Here is a 19397-nt window from a genome sequence, read left to right on the forward strand (position 1 = left end):
AAAACACAGTTGATCTTAAGGCCAAGAATTAAGTTACATCTATGAATCACAAACTGTGGACCTATGGAGCACCAGCATCTCAACAACCAGTAGCTAGTTTTGCAACTTTATATTTCGGTTTATTGTTGGGTTTTTCTGGACAAGGACGATGGGGACAAAAAGATGGTTAGACCTCAAAAATCCCCACTTAAATGTCAAGTTTCAACCCAAATAGAGTTTCCCAAGTGATAAAATAAAACATTGAAAAATCAGGAGATATAATACTTGTTGAGTACTGGGATACATGCCAATACACAAGAGTATCTGACTGATTGGGATGGAATACTACATGTGCCCAATCCAGACCATTCCTTATATGTCCAATGGTCATCATTGCCAAATAGTCATTCCTCGTGGAAAATAAGCCATGCTCATCTCGAAACTCTTTAGAAGTGGACATTCTGAGATCCTTTTGCCTTCGATTGCACAACTTTGTATATTTTACGTACATTTACTGAAAAATAGGTAATCACCATGCATGTAAACCCAGAAGGCTCTGCACCGTAGCTTTATTTCATTTCAGATGAAAGCCAGATCGAAAAATGAAGCTCCTCCTATAAGGGCTGTGGTCGTGTCTGAACTATAAAAATTTCTGTGCCAACCATACATCCTTCCACATCCTGAGGACAGCCAAACTTCTGCTCAAGGAAGAAACCAACAGCACTTAGGCGCTGACCGAGCTGTTGGCGGAAAATCGGGTCAACTGTCATTGGCTTCTTGCTGTAGTCTACAGTCAAATGGATTACTTCCCCATCAGCAGGGCCTGCACTGTGCACCAACATCTCCTCACTGAAATTAGCAAATGCTATTGTTGTCACTTTGCCATCAAACTTCCCAGAAGATAAACGCCAAGGAGTACCACGAGTGCCTGATGCCAGAGTTTCACCAAGTCCAGGAGCAATCTCAGCCTCAAGCAAGCTGTGATCATGGTCTGTTGGGCTAAGGGTATGAAGGACAAAGGACAACTCTGGTGCCAGCATTTCCTGTACAAGTACAGCCATTACAGCCTCCTTCTGTGGCACACCTGCAGCTCGACGACTTAGAACTGCTCTCCTAGTGTATAGAGAAGCCCATACCCTGCCAACAGCATGCCCAAAGACCTCCGGATTTGAAGGGCTGACATTAGGAATTGAATCATATAGTCCAGCTGCTGACATTCCCACCAAGTCTTCAACATTAGCACTTGAGCGGACGATCAAGCAAGCATTGTCGGGGAAAATTTCAGCTATGCTCATGATGATATTGTTTGAAGGGCGCTGGGCTTTGATCAGTTCTTGCAGTTTAGAGCATGCTTTGTCCAATTCACCACCTTCCATTCTAGCTTCCTCTATCTGTTCTAGAAGTGATTGGAAAGCTTCCATGGATCCGCTTTCTTTTAATGCCAAGTCCATTGCCCCAAAAGGTATAACTGCTCCTGCAGGTACACGGAATGAAGCTGGCACCCCTTGGTCACTGAAAACTGCAAGTGAACAACACTGGAGATATATAACAAGGCAATTGAAAATGGATATTAGAATTCAATAAAGAGCATCCCAGTGCACGAGCCTCCTGCTCCTGCAAGGTATGGGAGGGGAAAATGAACGCAGCTTTAACCCCCTGCTTCACAGGAGAGACTGTTTCCAAGGACATTGGAATTCAATGAAACATGATTATTTGGTGGTTCTAGAAGTAGCCAGAATCACGATAACTAGGAAAATTGCCACTAGATGTCTCGTTACAAAAGAGTTGTGTACCTTGCAGCCTCAAAGTTTGAAAACTAAGAGCAGCTCCTAAATTAAAACATTTGTGCTAGAAAGCTCAAAACATCCTTATTGAAGGAATTTTTGGCAATCTTCACTTTCAAACTGAAAACAACTTAAGAACTGAGAACAATCTGCTTTTTTCTCTTCCAATCACGGAAGCTTAAAATAAGGCAGTTTTGCAAGTCTTTACCAAACTTGAAACTTAAGATTTTTCTAGTGGTAATTTTCTCTGAGTAGCTAGTCTTTTCTTTCAAAACTTAAACTAAAACTTCTTCAAATTTCACTCTATCCATGCATGGACTGTGTGGTGAGACATATGGCTTATGCAAATGAAGTTCGTTTTCCCATTGGATTGTTCGATCCATATTAAATATATCATGCAAATGAAGTTTGTTTCCTCCATTGGATAACCACTGTTTAAACCATAGTAAATACATTATTCTAACAAAATGCGAAAAATGTCATTAAGTTTTGGGGAAATGAACACTCCCTGGTCTCGGCCACCGTGCCCAGACACAGAGGGGCAGCAAAATGACCCCCACCCCTGTGAAACCCAAAAGACCCACCCCCATGTTGATGCCACATGTTCACCCACTAATCGTCCCCTGCGCCATGCGACTAGGGAGCGTTATTTTCCCCTTAAGTTTTTTTGAAGAAAGATTGCACATTTCTTGAGCTAATTAGGGAAGGGAATTTCCATGCATTACTGAACTCACCAACATATCTCTTTCAGAATTCTTCTGGCTGAACTACTTTCTTAAGAAGAAGAAATTGTGAACTACAACAGATATGGGTAATCTACCAGAGAAGCTAATTCACTGATAAGAGTAATTATAAATGGGTAAATGTTTCCCTTTTGACATTTGATCACCAAAAAGGGAATATGCTGTCAGACCATATTACTACACCAGGCTCCCAAAGCAAAAGAAACTAAAACAATAAGGTATATGACATATTATCACCACAGAAGGTGGACAAAAAATAAGAAAGGAATGCTTCAGGAGGAAACGAGGAATAGAATGAGCAGCTGAAATCAATGGTTTGGTCATGTGCAATGATGGACAATGATTGTAGGACCAATGAAGCTTCAATGATAAAAATTAGGCCAAAAAAGATGTGGATCATGTTAAGGGTTGATTTAATGGATTGGCCAAAAAATATTCATGTAATCCCCTGGTAATGTTGAGATAAGATGGTGATTATGACCTTTAAGGAACGAAGCATATAGAATAGAGACAATTATAGTTACCTTTTTCAGACATAGTTGCCAAAGAAGCTAGGGAACCACAAGCGGCAGCCTTTGCACCAGAAGTGCAAGTATCTGAATTTACAAGTGCTATAACTCCTGCAGTAGAGGTATCCTGAAGAAAAATACTTCCATCAGAAATTTTATGATCAGAATCAAATTCAAATTAGAAGTCAAAGGAGATCATATTGGTTACACAACCTAACCATAATCAACATCAATTCAGGAATCAATGGCATATAAATAAGCACAAAAACTAGTACCTGACTTGAGCAAGGTGCTTTAACTGCAGACCATGAGGACTGGGGTCCCGGGGCTTCCACTGTCAATGGAGTCCCATTTCCTGACGTATTTACAGAAGAAACATCTTTGGTATTGTTTAACAATGATGTGGATAAATCAACAAAGGTGGAGGAAGCTTCCAACCTAAATGGCCCGGCAACAACATGAATGACATGAGCAAAAACAACAAAAAAAAATCAGCCTTTTCCCAACTAAATGGGGTCGGCTAACATAAATGACAACAGCATGGATTGAAATCCACAGATATTTAGATCATGATAACAAACATTGGTTTTAGTTGAGACATATTAGAAAAGTAACCTCGCAGATTTTCCATTAAGTTCTCTTATGCTAGCAATTTTATCATCATCTTCACATGTCACAAAAACAACCTTTTCCTGCAATAACCAGGAGACATGATATTACTTCGTAAATTTGATTTCGGCAGAAGCATTTAACAATCTTGTAAGGACACAATAAGTGCTTACCTGCCGGGCCCTAACACCAAGGTGTGATAAGTGAGGCAGCTCCTGTAAAAGTACCACAGCTACTATATTACCGCCAGCAGCTGTTACCTGCAAAATGTATCAAGTACACTGAGAATTTTGTATATTAGAGCTGGCAGAGATTTTGGGAAAAGGTGGGGTAGCAGATGAGCAATATACAAAACCTCCTCATCTCCATCGGCTTTGTCAACCACAAGAATAACAGGTCCTGTGATGGATGATGGCAATGATCCGGGGACTATTCTCGCAACCTGAAGTTACATCAACCATTTTTCTTGCATATATTATAACGATGTATATAACAGTGGAATAAATTAATCAATTAAGTCGATGGAAGCTGTATATTATCATATAACTTTATATAAGACAAGCAGATCGTATCGAATCAGAATGCATCCTCCTATAAGTACAGCTTATAGTTTCTGTTTCTTCTCCTCCCACCTGATGGATTGTTAGTGGAGCCATTGCAAACAGAAGTTGGTAATTGCTGGAAAAGGTAATTCAAGGCTCACACCCATTTGCATATTGGGCAATTTGATAATCGAGCAATTCCTGCTGTCTTCTCATAGTTGTCAAGGCAGCTCGGCGACCCAAGGTAGTGGAGGGGTGCCTAGGCAACAAGGTGTCCAACTCGGTGTCACCTAGGCACTCATGGTGTGCATTATATTTAATATTTATGCCATAAATATAATTAAGTAATGCAATATGATCAATTTAATGTAATGAATCAATGCAACATGATATAAATACACTGGTAATGACCTAATATGGAAAAACTAACAAACAATGAAGGAAGTATAGGATATCAGGATATAATATAAGCATATTCATAAAAAAACAAAGTAATAAACTAAGAGCATAATAGCAAGTAATTAAGAACAGAATTATAGAGCATGTAACTATGTAAGTCTGATTCCATGTGATTCAAAATTCTGTGCACAAACCAATAATAGGTTACAAATTAAAAATAATAATAATAATAATAATAATAATAATAATAAATATGGCATCCAGGCCAGGCCACAAGGCGGGCCAAGTCATCCAATGCAATGCCCACGTTACCAAGGCAGTCACTTATCCTGCATCAAATAAGGCGTGTTGTTGCCTTGGACGCCAAGGCAACTCCTTGACAAGTATGGTTCTTCTATAAAAAAAACCTTCAGCCAAACACTATTTGAATATGAACCTAAAAATTCTTTGTTTTAACATGCTAGGTGCATTGATTGAACGCAAGATATAGCCCCACATAGAGGGGAATTCAAATACAAAGTAGTTGAGTTCAGTTCCACAAACAAGAATTACTAATTAGCCCCTTCATTGGTAGTTACCATGAACATCTTGCTCCAGACTTCAAATCTTTGAACAAGATGGCAGACGACTTGTCTGAGCAATGGGTTGTTAGACCAGGTTTTCTTTTCCAAGGTTTTTTTTAGGGTGCGGGGGGAGTAGTAGTCTTTCATGATTTATATTTTTCTTTCCTTTCTTTCTTTCTTCCATATATAATTGTATTATTCTGAGGACTCCTTAACGACAAGCCTTGTAAACCCATTTTCCATAGAATAGATTTTTCTGATCTTTTTTATCTGCTATTTTGCTCTATTCACCAAAACAAATAAATAATAAACTGTGCTGATATTTTATCAAACTCAAAAAACCATTTAGCTTAAGTTAATATTGCGTATTGAAGGAATATGTTTACAATGGCCTTCCCTTAGAACATGGATTAGAGGTGAACTATAATAATATGGGTGCACTGAGACAGGCTTTCATTGGACAATGATAATAACATCATTTTAAACCCATTCATACAGCCATTGTTTGGACAAGCTTCTGCATGAAAATTCCATCATGTACTGTGCTATGCTGAAATATTAATGACTGTAATCCCAAGTATTTACTTCAAAAATGATCCTCTCTTAAGATTGAGAATGATTACATGAATTTTGCTTGGATATTTTGACTCCAGAATTTTGAAATTACAATTTATGTTTCAAAACATGTGGAGATTTTTTCCCCATCAGTACCAAACTTTGATGTTTATTACTCTGTGCAATTGGAAATACCTGTACAATAGTACCAACTGCAGCTCCTGGAACAAGAACATCCCAACCTTGAGATCCCACGGTACTTCGTACAGCTTTTAAAAGCAGTGTACAAAGTTTCGAGATCTGAAAAATAACACTGTACTTGACATTTGAAAGTAAAATTGTTAGAATACAAGCTCTATTTTGAATAAATATTAATATATAAACAGGATAAACGAAAACAAGAAGATCAATCAACTGTTGTGAGTCACAAAAGGTTGAAGAGTGAGCCAAGTTGAACAAGACGATCCATACCCTGCTCGAATTTCAGCTTCAGTATATGTCCTTACAGTGTTCACTGGAATCCCAAGCCCTTTTCCTAGTATCTGCAAGGTCCAGGAAATCCTGTCAGAATTGTCACTCTGTTCTCAGTATCAGCCAGGCTAGCTGGATATTGAATAACAGTGTTTACAAACAAAAAAAGGACTCAGAAACCCACTATAGTTCATAAGTTTCAGTTATTGGGGCCACTGGATTTAAGCACAAGGCTCAGAAAAACTAATTTGTATAAGAATTCCTAGTGGGGAGCAGCACATGACACTAGAACAACTAGGCTACTAAAAGTAAACAAATAAATGATGCCCAGATATTTTTTATATTGCGGCCTGGACTCTAGCATATGTTACATACAGAATAATCTAATGTTTTGGCACTACAGTTTGGCCAATCAAACTCCAGCAAGAGAGGAAAAGCCAAATACCTGGACTTTCAGAGGGAAATTCTGCAGTAGCACTTCAGAATATTCTTCTGTTAACCTACGTGCTCTATCAAGAGTAGCCTTAAGCCTCAATGCCCAAATGACTTTTCCATCCTCGAGGCCTGGCCAGAGAGAAATAGAACAAGAGAAGGGAAAGCACACTTAGGAAACCATTAGAGTTTTCCAGAAATTAAGCTAGTCAAAAGGTATAAGAACACAAAATAAGAATCTGAGGTACCTTCTCTCTCAGATAGACCTCTCTGTTCCCATGCTAAGAGCTCGCTTTCAATAGCATTACATTCCTTCGGCTTCCAACATGAAAGTCCCAACTGGCGAATACCAACTACAAGGGCGTGAAGTGGATCACTCCAACAGCTTACATTTTTTGACCCTGCACTCTGGGCAAGCCAAGATGATCCTCCCATGGCTTCAAGTGCATTGAGGAATCTAGTAACAGAAAACATGGTCCAAAATGTTTCCCAAGATGTCAGAAATGATGGTCCATCTAAACAAATACATTCTCATGGTTACAAATTTAGTCTTAAAGGCGACAAAATAGAATTTAAATTATCACGCCTAATCCCAGACACTTGGGGTCTGCTACACCAATCCTGTTCTCCATTCCACTCTAGATGACAAATTACAACTATCATCGAAAAATATGCGGAAGAAACGTTATATGATAGACTGCATTTTGATGTACAATTTCTTAATGCAGTTGGTAACCAGGTAAGACTTTACATGTAGTCTTTTCACTATCACTTAAGAGCTACAATGATCACCATTGTCATTGTCGCATAGTATAACTCTCAGAAGTCCCAAAAGAGAAGATACACCGTCCACGTATAGCACTGATGGCATGCTTGAGTACAAGTGGAGCCACGAAGTATCCCTAAATACTTTTACTGTATAAAATTCATGCAAGAAACATATAACATAGTAATATAAGGTTGCAAATGAAAAAAATATTAAAAAATAAGTCGGGAGCAGAGCCTCAAGGTATCCCTAAATACTTTATTGTATAAAATTCATGCAAGAAACATATAACCTAGTTGTATAAGAGTAGAAAATGAGAAAATATCAAAAATTAAGTCAAGAGACTTTATATACCAATTGCTGAAAAAACAATAAAAAAACTGTTCTCACAATATTACCAAAGAAACAAAAGCTAAATTATAGTTGTAACTAACCTCTACAGCATACGAGGCTCAAGAGAAAGAAAAGAAAAGATCAAAATAGAAATAGAAATCCATTAAATTACCTGATGCAGATCATAGTGAAGAGAAAGAAGGTTTGCAATTCTGGTACAAAACCTACAGATCTAGTTTTAAGATCTCCTAGAAGATTTGTTTTGAAGATCATCTAGAAGATTACAAGAAGATTGCATGAAGATCTTCTAGAAGATCACAAGAAGATTACATGGAGAATATTCTGCTGGATATATTCCAACATCCATTTTGACAACCATAGGATCTAATTTAGTAGGTTCTTTTACTATGAATCTAGCTACTAGGTAGCTTAGCAATTAAGTCCTATAGTCATTATTTTTATAAAAAAAATAAACAAATAAAAAATAGAGGTTTAGTCATTATTTTTATAGTTGCTAGTTACTTTCTATTTTGGTTACTCTCCCTTATCTGTGGAAAGTTACTATTATTGTAAGGGGTCCTCCAACCATAATAGAGCTTTCCTATTTTGTTTTCGTTGAGATTATAAATAAAAAATGGGGTAGCCAACAATTTAGATAAGAGAAAAGATGATGGCTTTGTACTATATTTCCTTGTGAGATGTAAGATGCACTTTGAGATGCAGTAGCAAGGTGGGAGGCTGTGCATGGTCAGTGGGAGCTGGTCGAGGCTTAGGTAGGTTCCCAAGTCATATCTTTAGATTGTTTTTCGTCCCTATATCATATATCCTGTTACAATTAGTCTTCCACTTGTTCTTCCCAGGTTCGAGTTTGCATTATCTGGTGCAAAGCTATTGGATGATGGAAAATGAAGATGATGGTTACTGAGTTCTACTTCCGACTGAAGGCTGATCATGCAGATCTGATTCCTCGACTTTTCAAGACTCAAGGATGAGTTTTTCTAAGCTAGGGATAACTGGTGCATATCATAGAGAAAAGAAAGAATGTTTACGATTCTGGTACAAAACCTGCAAATCTGGTTTTAAGATCTCCTAGAATATCTAATTTAAAGATCAGCTATAAGACTACAAGAAGATTGCATAGAGAATATTCAGCTGGATATTCCAGCAGCCTTTTAGGCAACCATGGGTTCTTATTTAGTAGTTTCTTTTATAGTAAATCCTAGCTACCAGGTAGCCTAACAAATAAGTACTTTAGTTACTATTTTACAATTAGTAGTTACTTTTTATTTTGGTGACTCTTTCTTAGATATAAAGAGTTACTAATATTGTAAGGGACCCTCCTACCATAATAGAGATTTCCTATTTTGTTTCATTGAGATTATAAATAAGAGGAGAGGTTTCCTATTTTGTTTTCCTTGTGAGATGCACGATGGGCTGTGAGATGCAGTTGCAAGGTGAGAGGCTTTGCATGGTCGGTGGGATGCTCAAGTCATATCCTTTTTCCACTTCTGCTTTCATATGGAAAAAATAAATAAAGGAAGAAAAATTGTTATTGATTTTTTATTCGTCCCTATATCATCAATCTTGTTGCACTTGATCTTCCACGGGTTCTCCTGATTCGCGATCGAACATGCATTAGTACTTTGTAATCTTTTAAAATTGTAAAACCTGTTACTTATATCAGGGACAAGTGATATACACATAATGCCCAACAGACATTGCTTTTCATTCCATGGACAAGCATCTGGAACTAAGAAGTAGGGGCCAGACCGTTGGTCAACCTATCGCCATCTTCATCAATTGCCACCTTCTGGCTATACTTTGAGAGCAAGGACATGAATTATTGCAACTGATATGTGCAATGCCCGATTATGGGCCTGAATCTAGTTTATTAAACCGACCGACTAAAAATAAAAAACAAAAATGACCATGCCGAGGGGAAAAATCTCCAAACAAAGCAGCTATTTTGCTACAACTGGTTATTCCAAAGATCAAGCAGTTAAGGGGCAACAATGTATATCAACACCCCCTAGCATGTGCAGGCCTGTACACACATGGCCCTGCACATGACGGTGACACACACTAACGCGGAAACACATCACTTGGCACTGAGGGAAGAAAATGTCGGGGAACCCCATTGCACTTCCCAGGGATCAAATACTCAACTTCCCTACTTTGATACAATGTTATAACTTCTTCTCCCAAAAGCTCGAGCTGGTAAATAAGAGAAACAACAATGTATATTGACACACACACACACACATATATATATATATATATAGAAATCTACAGACAGTTGCCTTCCCACCCTGTTACACAGGCAACAAAATTGGAGAATTCCACCCATCTACCATTCTTTTTACATCCATCCACCATTTAACCCATACAAATTGAAGGGAGTAGGATTATTCCATAATGCCTCTACTTTTCTATTCCCTCTCACATAGGAAACTTCATCCATTTTCAACAATGAAGTTCGATACATCGCGTTCATTCTAAATACAGAATTAGCATTGAAACACAAAAACAAAGTGGGGGGGGGGGGATTCTTTCAGTAACTAGTCCAAGCTATGATAAAAAGAAGCTAGACAGCAGCATATAAGATCAATGATTTAATGATTACTGTCTTAAGTTACTCATAAATATTCAATATTGATCCACAAAAGCATTTTCACAAGAAAAGACACACCATATTAGGATGTGCAAATTATTCCAAATTCTAGAAAGAAGGTGATTGAGAAGAATCTAAAGTAGGTCAAAGCTAAAGATACCTGCTTAAAAGAATGAAAGAATAATCCTCAAGGCCAATCTCACATAGACGCCACTGCATAGAATAATTTATTGAGAAACAAACCATGCAGTCTACCTTAGAAACACATTCCACTGTATCCGTTATTGATTAGTACTAGATGTAAGAGAATATGTTATTGAAAGTACTAGATGCAAGAGCATATTACTTTTTGATGTACTGCTATTGCAGTATCAGGAGCATCATCCTGAAGACCTCTTTCAAGACCTTTTGAAAGGACTGCTCTAAGAGCTGCCAAAGATTGCAAGGTTTTCATCAACAGAGCAAGGCCATCATCTTTTGAGAAATTTTTAGATTCTTCCAATTTGTCTAGACTCTGCAGAGGTGAAAATAAGAAATGATATACACTTCATCTTCAACAAGAAAAATGCATGCATAAATAAAGCCTGAAAATCCATTAGCCTATTCAAACTTTTGTCGCAGACAGATTTTTTACTATTTTACAATTAAATTGATGTTAGATGTTATCAAGTACAAAGAACCTACAGAAATCATAGATGTAAAGTAATAATTGAATAGTGGTAAAGTAATGATGGAAGTATATCCTTAAATGAAAACCAAGAAAATAGAAATGTATCACTACCTTTTTGCACTCCAAAAATGAAGTCAGCGCTGATAAGCTCTGCCCATCCATAGATGCCATGATTGACTCAAGTTGTTCAGCAAGGCTGCATAAGTGCAAAACAACAATTAGAAAGTAAGACCAGATTCTATATGTGCTGGTTAAAAGTTTAGCTGACTCGCACTCGAACAGAGTTGACAACGGGTGATAAACAAAGTTATGCAGGGAAAATAAATAGAAGGAACATCATGGCAAACCATCCCAAGACCTCCATAAACAAAAGTTCCTTCGTTTGAAGAGATGGATGATATGGTGATAAGGATCCAAAAGATATAGATGGAACAGAGAACTTGACTTGGTGATATGGATCCCATGGTCTTGTTGGCATCATATATTTTCACATTACTTATGTGAGATTCCTACATGATGTTTCATCAAGCCCCAAAAACTAGGCTTTACCTTGATGCTTTAACTGCAGAGTAAGAAGGTTAACTATGGCAGTACATGATTGGCTTTTACTGTTGAAAATGTCTGCATAACTAATTTTTGAACCTCACAAAAATGGATAGCTTCCCTGCCAATCCCAAACCCAAAAGAAGGAAGGAAGGTTAAGTCAAGTAGGCATCCAGTTCAAAACATTCACAACCTTCAATTTGAATCCTTCTCAAATTCGATCAATGTAATTTCCAAAGGCAGCATAAACTATGACTAAGAGGTAAATAAGGATAATACCCAAATAAATTGTAAAAGAAATTACATAACAAACATGGACTTCTTTAACCAACCATCCCCCTAAAGGAAGCTTTGTTAGTTAACCTAAGAAATTCCAAGGGGATACAAGAGTGCGAAAATTTTACATGCTAATATTCCATCAGTGGCAGATAAGAACCATATTGGACAACTAGTTTCAACTAAATTGTCTCATTAACTCTACATTTAAGCCATGAGAGTAACATCAGGTAAATTACTAATACCAATAAAGGATCCAACATTTCATGTAGCACACCTTCCAGCGTTGAAGAAATCTTTGAGTTCATAATAAAAAATCTTGAATTGTTCCACGAAAGCATCATTATACTCGCCAGGGTTCCTGGTGATTCTTGCAAGCATCACCTCTGTTGCAATCAAATCTTCTGGACCAGCATTACGGTGAAGCTTGTTTTGTATTGTATGCTTGATTTCTTGCTGGAAATTATACAAAAAAGTTAACCTACAGTCCACGGAGACTGCTTACAAAATAATAGACGTCACCTAGTTCATTAGTTATAACCTTAAGATCATGAGGGATGTCATTCCGATGAGCAATATCTCTTATTCGAGTCAGAGGAACAGATGCAGTGAATTCTGACTTGAATGATGGTAAACACGGATGAATCTTGCGAATGACAAGGATTTCCTGCAAATAATTTAATAGAATAGATTGGTTTATAGAAGAGAATTCTGAATGGAACTTAAGCACCAACAACATACAAAATATTAGAAAATCCACATCGAAGCGGTCAACAGTGGAACACCATCAAAAAGAAGGAAAAAAGGAACAAAGGCTCACTGGAAGGCACACCTAATTGTGCCATGCAGCAGCAGATGTGGCTGAAATTTGGTGGACTAGTAGATCTCAAAGTTCCCCGTCGCGTGTCAAGTTTCAACATCGATGGAGTTGGCTAAGTAGCAAAATGATTTAAGAGTCTAGGACTACCAAGAGCATGCATGGACTACTGAGAGTGTGCATAGACATACATAAAAGGTATATCATTAAATTTCGAGTCAATATACAACAGTTGGGATTGCCATGTCATCCTTCACATGCCACAATCAGACATGCCATCCAGCTTACTTGGGTGGGTGATCTGTCTAGTAATCTTCTCTCAAGAAAAAATAAAATGGTTTAGTTTCCTTTCTGCTTTTTGGTCAATTGTCAAGACAAAATTGAATAAGTTTTTAAGTAACTAATTTGCTTCATATAGGGAAAAACATTGGCGATGACAAAAGTGAAGCTCAAGGACAAATATTGCTACATGTAAAATCAAGAAGTGATGATGAACTTCATTTTAAAAATTACAATGACTCACAAAGGCAACGATACCTTGATGAGAAAATGGTCCATTAATTTCAATTTCCAATAGAAAAATGCACATAAATATCATATGATAAGCAAATCTAGAATTTAAAAAACAGTCTTCTCATCCACCACTTAGGATACCCTTTTAGTTCAGGAGAATTAGAAATAGTGTTTTTTGATATCGGCATGAGAATAAAAACAGATACATGGAAAATACTCCTTACTGCCAACAGTCATATCAGAGATTACCATGGTCAAAAGCTATTGATATACATTGTTGTTTCTCTTAACAGCTCGAGCTTTTAGGATAAGTGGTTGTAACATGCTACCAGACCCAAGAGGTCGGGTGTTCAATCCCTATGAAGTGCGAAGGGTTTGTGTCGTGTGTTGTGCCCCTACGCCTTGTACCTTCAATGCCACATGATGGCGCCACCACATGATTGTTTCACGTGAAGAGCCATGCGTTTGTGTGTGGGATGTTGATATACGTTGTTATTTCCCTTAACAGCTTGAGCTTTTAGGAGTGGTTGTAACAAAAGCCATTTCAAAGTAAAAACTATAAAACGAATTACAAAGGGCACCTAGAAATGTCCTTTTCATATCTGCTTTACAGAAAAAGTAATGGCAGTTGATAAAATATATATATATATATATATATTCATGAAAATATTCTAACTTACCTGAGGTGATGCATCTTCCCTGCAAGAAATTCTTTCAAGTTCACGAAATATAAGCCTAGAAATCTCGGCATGCTTGTTTGGCCTATGATGACCTCCACCTTCAAAGCATGGAATTTGTCCTGTGTTTATCCACTGTAGGAAAACCAGGAGTGTGAAACTTAAGGGCCACAAAAAAATTAATATAAACAGCAAGTTAACATGAATGGAAAATCATGACAGGAATAACCTTCAGATATATTGCAGAATATATGAGAGCATCTAAGCGATCCTCATTTTCCAGACTTCCTACGAGAAGCTCACGTACAACGTCTAACTGTAACAACAGAAACATAAGAAGGCTTCATAAGATTTCCTTCATCTCTACCCTAAAAAGAAGAATCCCAACGACAGGAAAAATGATAGATAAGAAAAATTAAATAATAAGCAACACCAATGATGTTTCTGCTATAGAATGAAGCATGTCAATTGCAAGTGCCAAAACTATCGTTGATACAATGATGATAATAGAAGGAAGTGAATCAAATCCATAAGCAGGCTAAAATATTATTACTGCTTTTATGAAGACGATCTTGAATGTAATAAAACAAGAAAAAAGGAGTTGTCATCTCAGGGAAAGAAAATAAATGGAGCTCTAGGATAATAATAAGAGAGAGTACTTAGGAAAAAATACAAAAGCAATAATTTATGTATGGGATCAAATATAATTTGCATTTTCTAATAAAACAGAAAGAAAACATGCAAGAAGCCCATAATTCCGGGCCTTGTTACACCTGGATTAGTATCATACAGTTTAATGCATACAATTAAGCATTGAAGGAGAACCTGAAAGGGATGATCTTTGCTAAGTACTTGCACAGATTGTATATTTCTTCCAATTGGTTGGGCTTTTCTTTTGGAGGAATGTGAAGATTTACAGCATACAGATGCTGGAAGAGATTGGGATAATATTGGTAGATGATTAATATAAACGAATTTGCATATTCTCTTTTGGTGATGCTTCTTCCCTTTATAGTTCTCACCTTATTACAAAATTTCTTTTTGTTACCAATAAAAAGGTGACGACAATGATGCTAAGAGAAAATTAATAATAACAATAAAAAAAAAAAAAAAAAAAAAAAAAAAGGTAACAGTAAGGATAATGATATCAATAATACATGCAGATTTACTGTCTCTTTCCATGGGAAGTTAAAGTTTTAGGAAAACTGAATTTGTTTTCCTTAAATACAAAAGAAATAGAGATTGTGATTGGCATATCACAACTGTATCGGTCATTATCAACCAGATGCTAACCAGTGGTAAACCAACTTGCTCTTAGGTGTGGGAACTCACCCATAGGCTGCAATTTTAAGAGGATGTGAGAAACTCAATGGCCTTCTGAATACACACAACAAGCAGTCAAGGTAGTTACCAGAAAAAACTAGATAGAACTCTACAAGTACTACCAGCCAGTAGGGGCAGAGTTTTCCTTGGTTGCAGGTTGGATTCTCACAGAAATTGTAAGATATTAACTCCAAGTAGGCGGAATTTCCCAAGGGAGTATTCCCAATGTAACAAATCTCAAGGTGAAAAGACTATGGACTAGGGAAATCAATCCCAAATCTCAAGTCTTTAACTAACGCCAAAAACCAGGAAGAATCAGGAGGAGAAATGGTAATAAGTTTAAACAATAACAGACAGGATTTCAGAATGGGAGATAGAAACAGAAAGAAAGAGACAGAGAGAATCAGTGAGGAAAAATCACACCGGATAAGAGAATCAGTTCTGGACAGAACGGAGATGGGTAAACCCAAAAAAAAACAAAACAAAACAAAACAAAAAAAAAACAAAAACAATAAAAAAATCTTGAATTACTTCCAATCATCAGATAATCAAGGGCATACATTACATGTATAGACTCAAAACTGCCTAATTGAAATCTAAAAACAGAATTTGACACTAAACTGGAATCAACCTCCCACTGCTGATCAATGACTAAACAAGCATATCTAAAAAAATACAAAAGTAACCAAATTAAGATGAATTCCTAGATATCCCTAAATTGACCATACCTAGGATTGTACGAGGTTCTTCATGGTCTGGGTTTCCAGACTCGGTTATGTTGGTTCAGCAAGGGGTGCAACAGGGACAGGTTGGGCCGGGCTTTTGAAAACCCTATCCCAACCCTAAGTCCCCTTAGTTGGGCCAAAACCCGCCCTGACCCTGACTTAGGGCTGCAAAACTTGAACCCAGGCCCAGCCCTTCAGGGTTCAGCCCAACCCATACCCGCCCTTATTGGCCCTGATTTTTCAGGGCCAAGCCGGAATGACCTTGATTGGCCTTGACCCTAACCCTGGTTTGCCATCAAGGGACAGGATGACCCTGACCCTAGTTTGCCATCAAGGGCCGGGTATACCCTGACCCTGACCCTGACCCTGATCCTACAAAATATGAAATAACTGAAAAATAAAAAATTTTAATAATAAAGAGGAGATAAAAAAAAACACAAAGTCACAAATTACTCGCCATGAGGAGAACATCCTAAAACGAACATTCAAATAATACAAATGACTCCAACTATTATGATAAACAAAGAGGAAATCATCTTAAGAAAGCAAACAATCCAAAAAACTCCAACTATTTGTCATTATAAACAAAGAGATCATTCTAATAAGGTAAACATTGTTGTCCGTTAAGGAATGAAAGGCATGACACAATGTGCACTCATGCGGTGAGATATTGAAACCCTAACGTCCAAGAGTGATCAGTGAAGTGATTATTAAAACGCAAAACTTTTGCGGTAAAAGGAAAGCGAGAAAGATCGGTGAGAGGATATATTAGGGTTTTTTTAGACGTCAATGTCAAACAATATCTAAAATTAGATCAAAATCAGGGTCACAACTAGGGTCATAACCAGGGTCAACATCAGGGCCCAAAACCAAGGCCAGGTTCAGGACGGGTTGGGCGGGCCAAAAACATCAACCCTTACCCGCCCTAACTCTGACTCAGGGTCAGAAATTTCAAGGTTGGGCTGGCCTTCAAGGCCAAAATATTCGGGTCGGTCCCTATTCAGGATCAGAGTGGGCTAAGGGCGGGTTAGGGCCGTCAAGGCCCAAATTGCACCCCTAGGTCTAGCCATGGAACTGTAACTGCATTAGTGTAGAGATGCACCATTATGTCGGTCATGAGCCATTAAGTCCAATCTTGTAGTCACTTCCAGACATTATTGTTCACCTCCAATACATAAATCAGTTTTTGAGTCCGTGAATTTGTGATGCAATACTTGGTTCATTTAGGAGATATCCACAGCTTATAATTTGATAGAACAATCAAGTTTTACTCATTTATCTTGTTGTGGTTCATAATTTGTTGCTTCAGCCATTGGAAAACTCTAAAACATTGAGAACTCTCAAACTAAGCTTCTTCTTCAACGTGGCCATTGTTTCTTCTATTTTTATGCCAAGTGCATATCTTTGTCTGAAGATTTCAAAACTTAACTTCCCAACGCAACGATTTTTATCAGCTGAAGCAAAGAAAGAGACTTCATAGAAGCCAAAAAGAAATAAATATGCCTAGATACTATATTCTATGGATAAAGGATCTAATTGATAGAAGAAGCACCGTAAAGATCAATTAGCAAGGTTTCAGTCTAATGCAGTAAGAACTGCTTCCTTATCACTGCAATGAAATTGCAAAGAACATAAATATACCTAACAGTATTATTTGACAATGGTTTTTTTTTTTCAAAGAAAGAAAATTTTTTGGGTATGTTAACGAAAGAAACAATGGCTCGAATAAAGAGTGAAGGACAAGGTCAAGTTTGAGAAGGACTATAACATGGAGAGTTTAACAACAGTAAATCAAAGCCAGAAAAGTTTGGGCATACCAATGCTAACTTTGAGGTGACCGAGTTGCAGAAAATAAAATTTAAAAGCTGGAATTTGACTATAGGGTTCAACCTCTTCCTATTTAATGGTGTGGGAGATTATATCAAACATACAAACATGAATTCAATAATATGATTAATGGTGTGCCATATGGATCGAGACACTGATCCACCAATTCAACAGCCAGAATACGAGTACTCAGTAAAATCTTGCAGTCATACCTCAGCGGCATCAAAGAATCATAATAAAATACTACTGACACTTAACAAATCAGAGAGGTCCAAGCTACAGACAAGTAATAAAGAAGTGGCAAGAAGAGAAAAGTACTGTCAGAAAGAAAAGACTTTTATACTGTTCAATGTATCAAACAATTGCCATAAACTGAAAGTTAATACGGATTGCACAATACTGTATACCTTCTGCCACCAATTCCTGGCACTCCGATCACCTTCAACTAACTTTAATGTCAATCCCTCAAGACCTTCAGTGTTCCACGACCTCTCTGTTTCACTGTCTCTATGCGCATTCGATCGCATAAACGACACAGCCCTCCCTTGCCACTGGTTGACAAAAGGGCTCCGCTCTCCATCCATCGAAGGAGCAGAATCTACAATTACAGAAGCATTTCTACTCGTGCCCTCTCCTTCCTTCCTTTCATCCACCGAATCCAAAGGCAATAAACAGACAGTCTCTCCAGTCATATTCCAGTGACATAACATCTCAAAAACCCCTTCTTTGGGCAGCTTCAGTGCACGATTATCTCCATTTTCCCAAACCATACTCTTATTATTGTTCCCCACAATCAAGAATTTGAATTCAACTGATTGATCCGCTTTCAACTCCACCTCGCATACCCATCCATTCTCCGTCCAATTCATTTTCAATTTCTTTTTCCATGATCCCAACTCCTTGGTCGAACCTATCATACCGACGTGCTCGCCAAACTCAACTTGGTGATCCAATCGAACACAGAGCCGCACTTTTCCTCCTCCAGGTCTCGACGCCATCATCTTCTTCTCTTCCTCAGTCCTGTAAATTCGTAAATTCCATCTATTTAGCAGATACTTTATAACCCAAGCATCAAATAACATCCAGAGAGAAAGAAAGGAATGGAATCACCTTTGCTCAATGGAAGAAACACGGCAAACTATTCGACATGAGTGACCGGGAAGAGATCGCGATTTGTCCAGAAAGAATAAATTGCAAGGAAGAGGTGAGATTCGAAGTTGGTGAATGGAGATGGTGGAGAGCTTGTTTCGCCATTGGTGAAAGTGTTTGAGTTGAAACTGATCGTTTTTGCAGGTAGAGCAGTGGAACAGACGAAGAGAAGCCATAATATTGTTAATTATTGCGTTCTAGGAAAGGAGAAGTAGAGATATTTTAGTTCTCAGAAGAAGAGGATCGCTCCATAGTCGACACACAGGGGAGTGTGTGTGAAAGAGAGAGCGTGTGTGAAAGAGAGAGCGAGATGGAGAAGTAAATGAATAGGCTGCACCGCAGAGGGAATAACCTTCATGGGACATTTGATAAATATCCGTCTATCGCCACGTGGATGGGATGGGGACGTTTACGGACGAATTTCCGCGATCCCGGGCCCCGGGATGGGGACGTTTATTATTTCCATATTTTATACAAAAAGGCCATGGTCTGGATTTTTGTTCTCTCTCTCTCTCTCGATCTCTCGACCTCTCGATCATAGGAACTTAAGTTTGTAAGAACATGCAACCCACATGGGTCAT

The 19397-nt window shown here is 37.9% G+C and overlaps 1 protein-coding gene and 1 long non-coding RNA gene across 2 annotated transcripts; one reads left to right on the top strand and one right to left on the bottom strand.

The window, feature by feature from the left end:
* Positions 1-228: 228 nt before the first annotated feature.
* On the bottom strand, positions 229-19130 carry LOC122088871 (phosphoglucan, water dikinase, chloroplastic-like). The gene is made up of 19 exons (XM_042658228.1): positions 18778-19130; positions 18075-18687; positions 14022-14108; positions 13796-13927; positions 12327-12452; positions 12063-12241; positions 11078-11162; positions 10643-10810; positions 10457-10509; positions 6835-7043; positions 6600-6718; positions 6155-6225; positions 5879-5996; positions 3980-4066; positions 3798-3884; positions 3631-3707; positions 3291-3453; positions 3031-3142; positions 229-1498 (listed from the first exon to the last, which is right to left on the bottom strand). Exons 1-19 carry the CDS (start codon positions 18990-18992, stop codon positions 594-596), a joined length of 3606 nt encoding a protein of 1201 aa, XP_042514162.1. The 5' UTR covers positions 18993-19130; the 3' UTR covers positions 229-593.
* Positions 8348-9057, top strand: LOC122088872. The gene is made up of 2 exons (XR_006143176.1): positions 8348-8458; positions 8546-9057. It is a non-coding gene; the product is annotated as an uncharacterized LOC122088872 (long non-coding RNA).
* Positions 19131-19397: the final 267 nt, after the last annotated feature.

This window comes from Macadamia integrifolia, chromosome 9 (genome assembly GCF_013358625.1).
Source record: "Macadamia integrifolia cultivar HAES 741 chromosome 9, SCU_Mint_v3, whole genome shotgun sequence".
Taxonomy (NCBI): domain Eukaryota; kingdom Viridiplantae; phylum Streptophyta; class Magnoliopsida; order Proteales; family Proteaceae; genus Macadamia; species Macadamia integrifolia.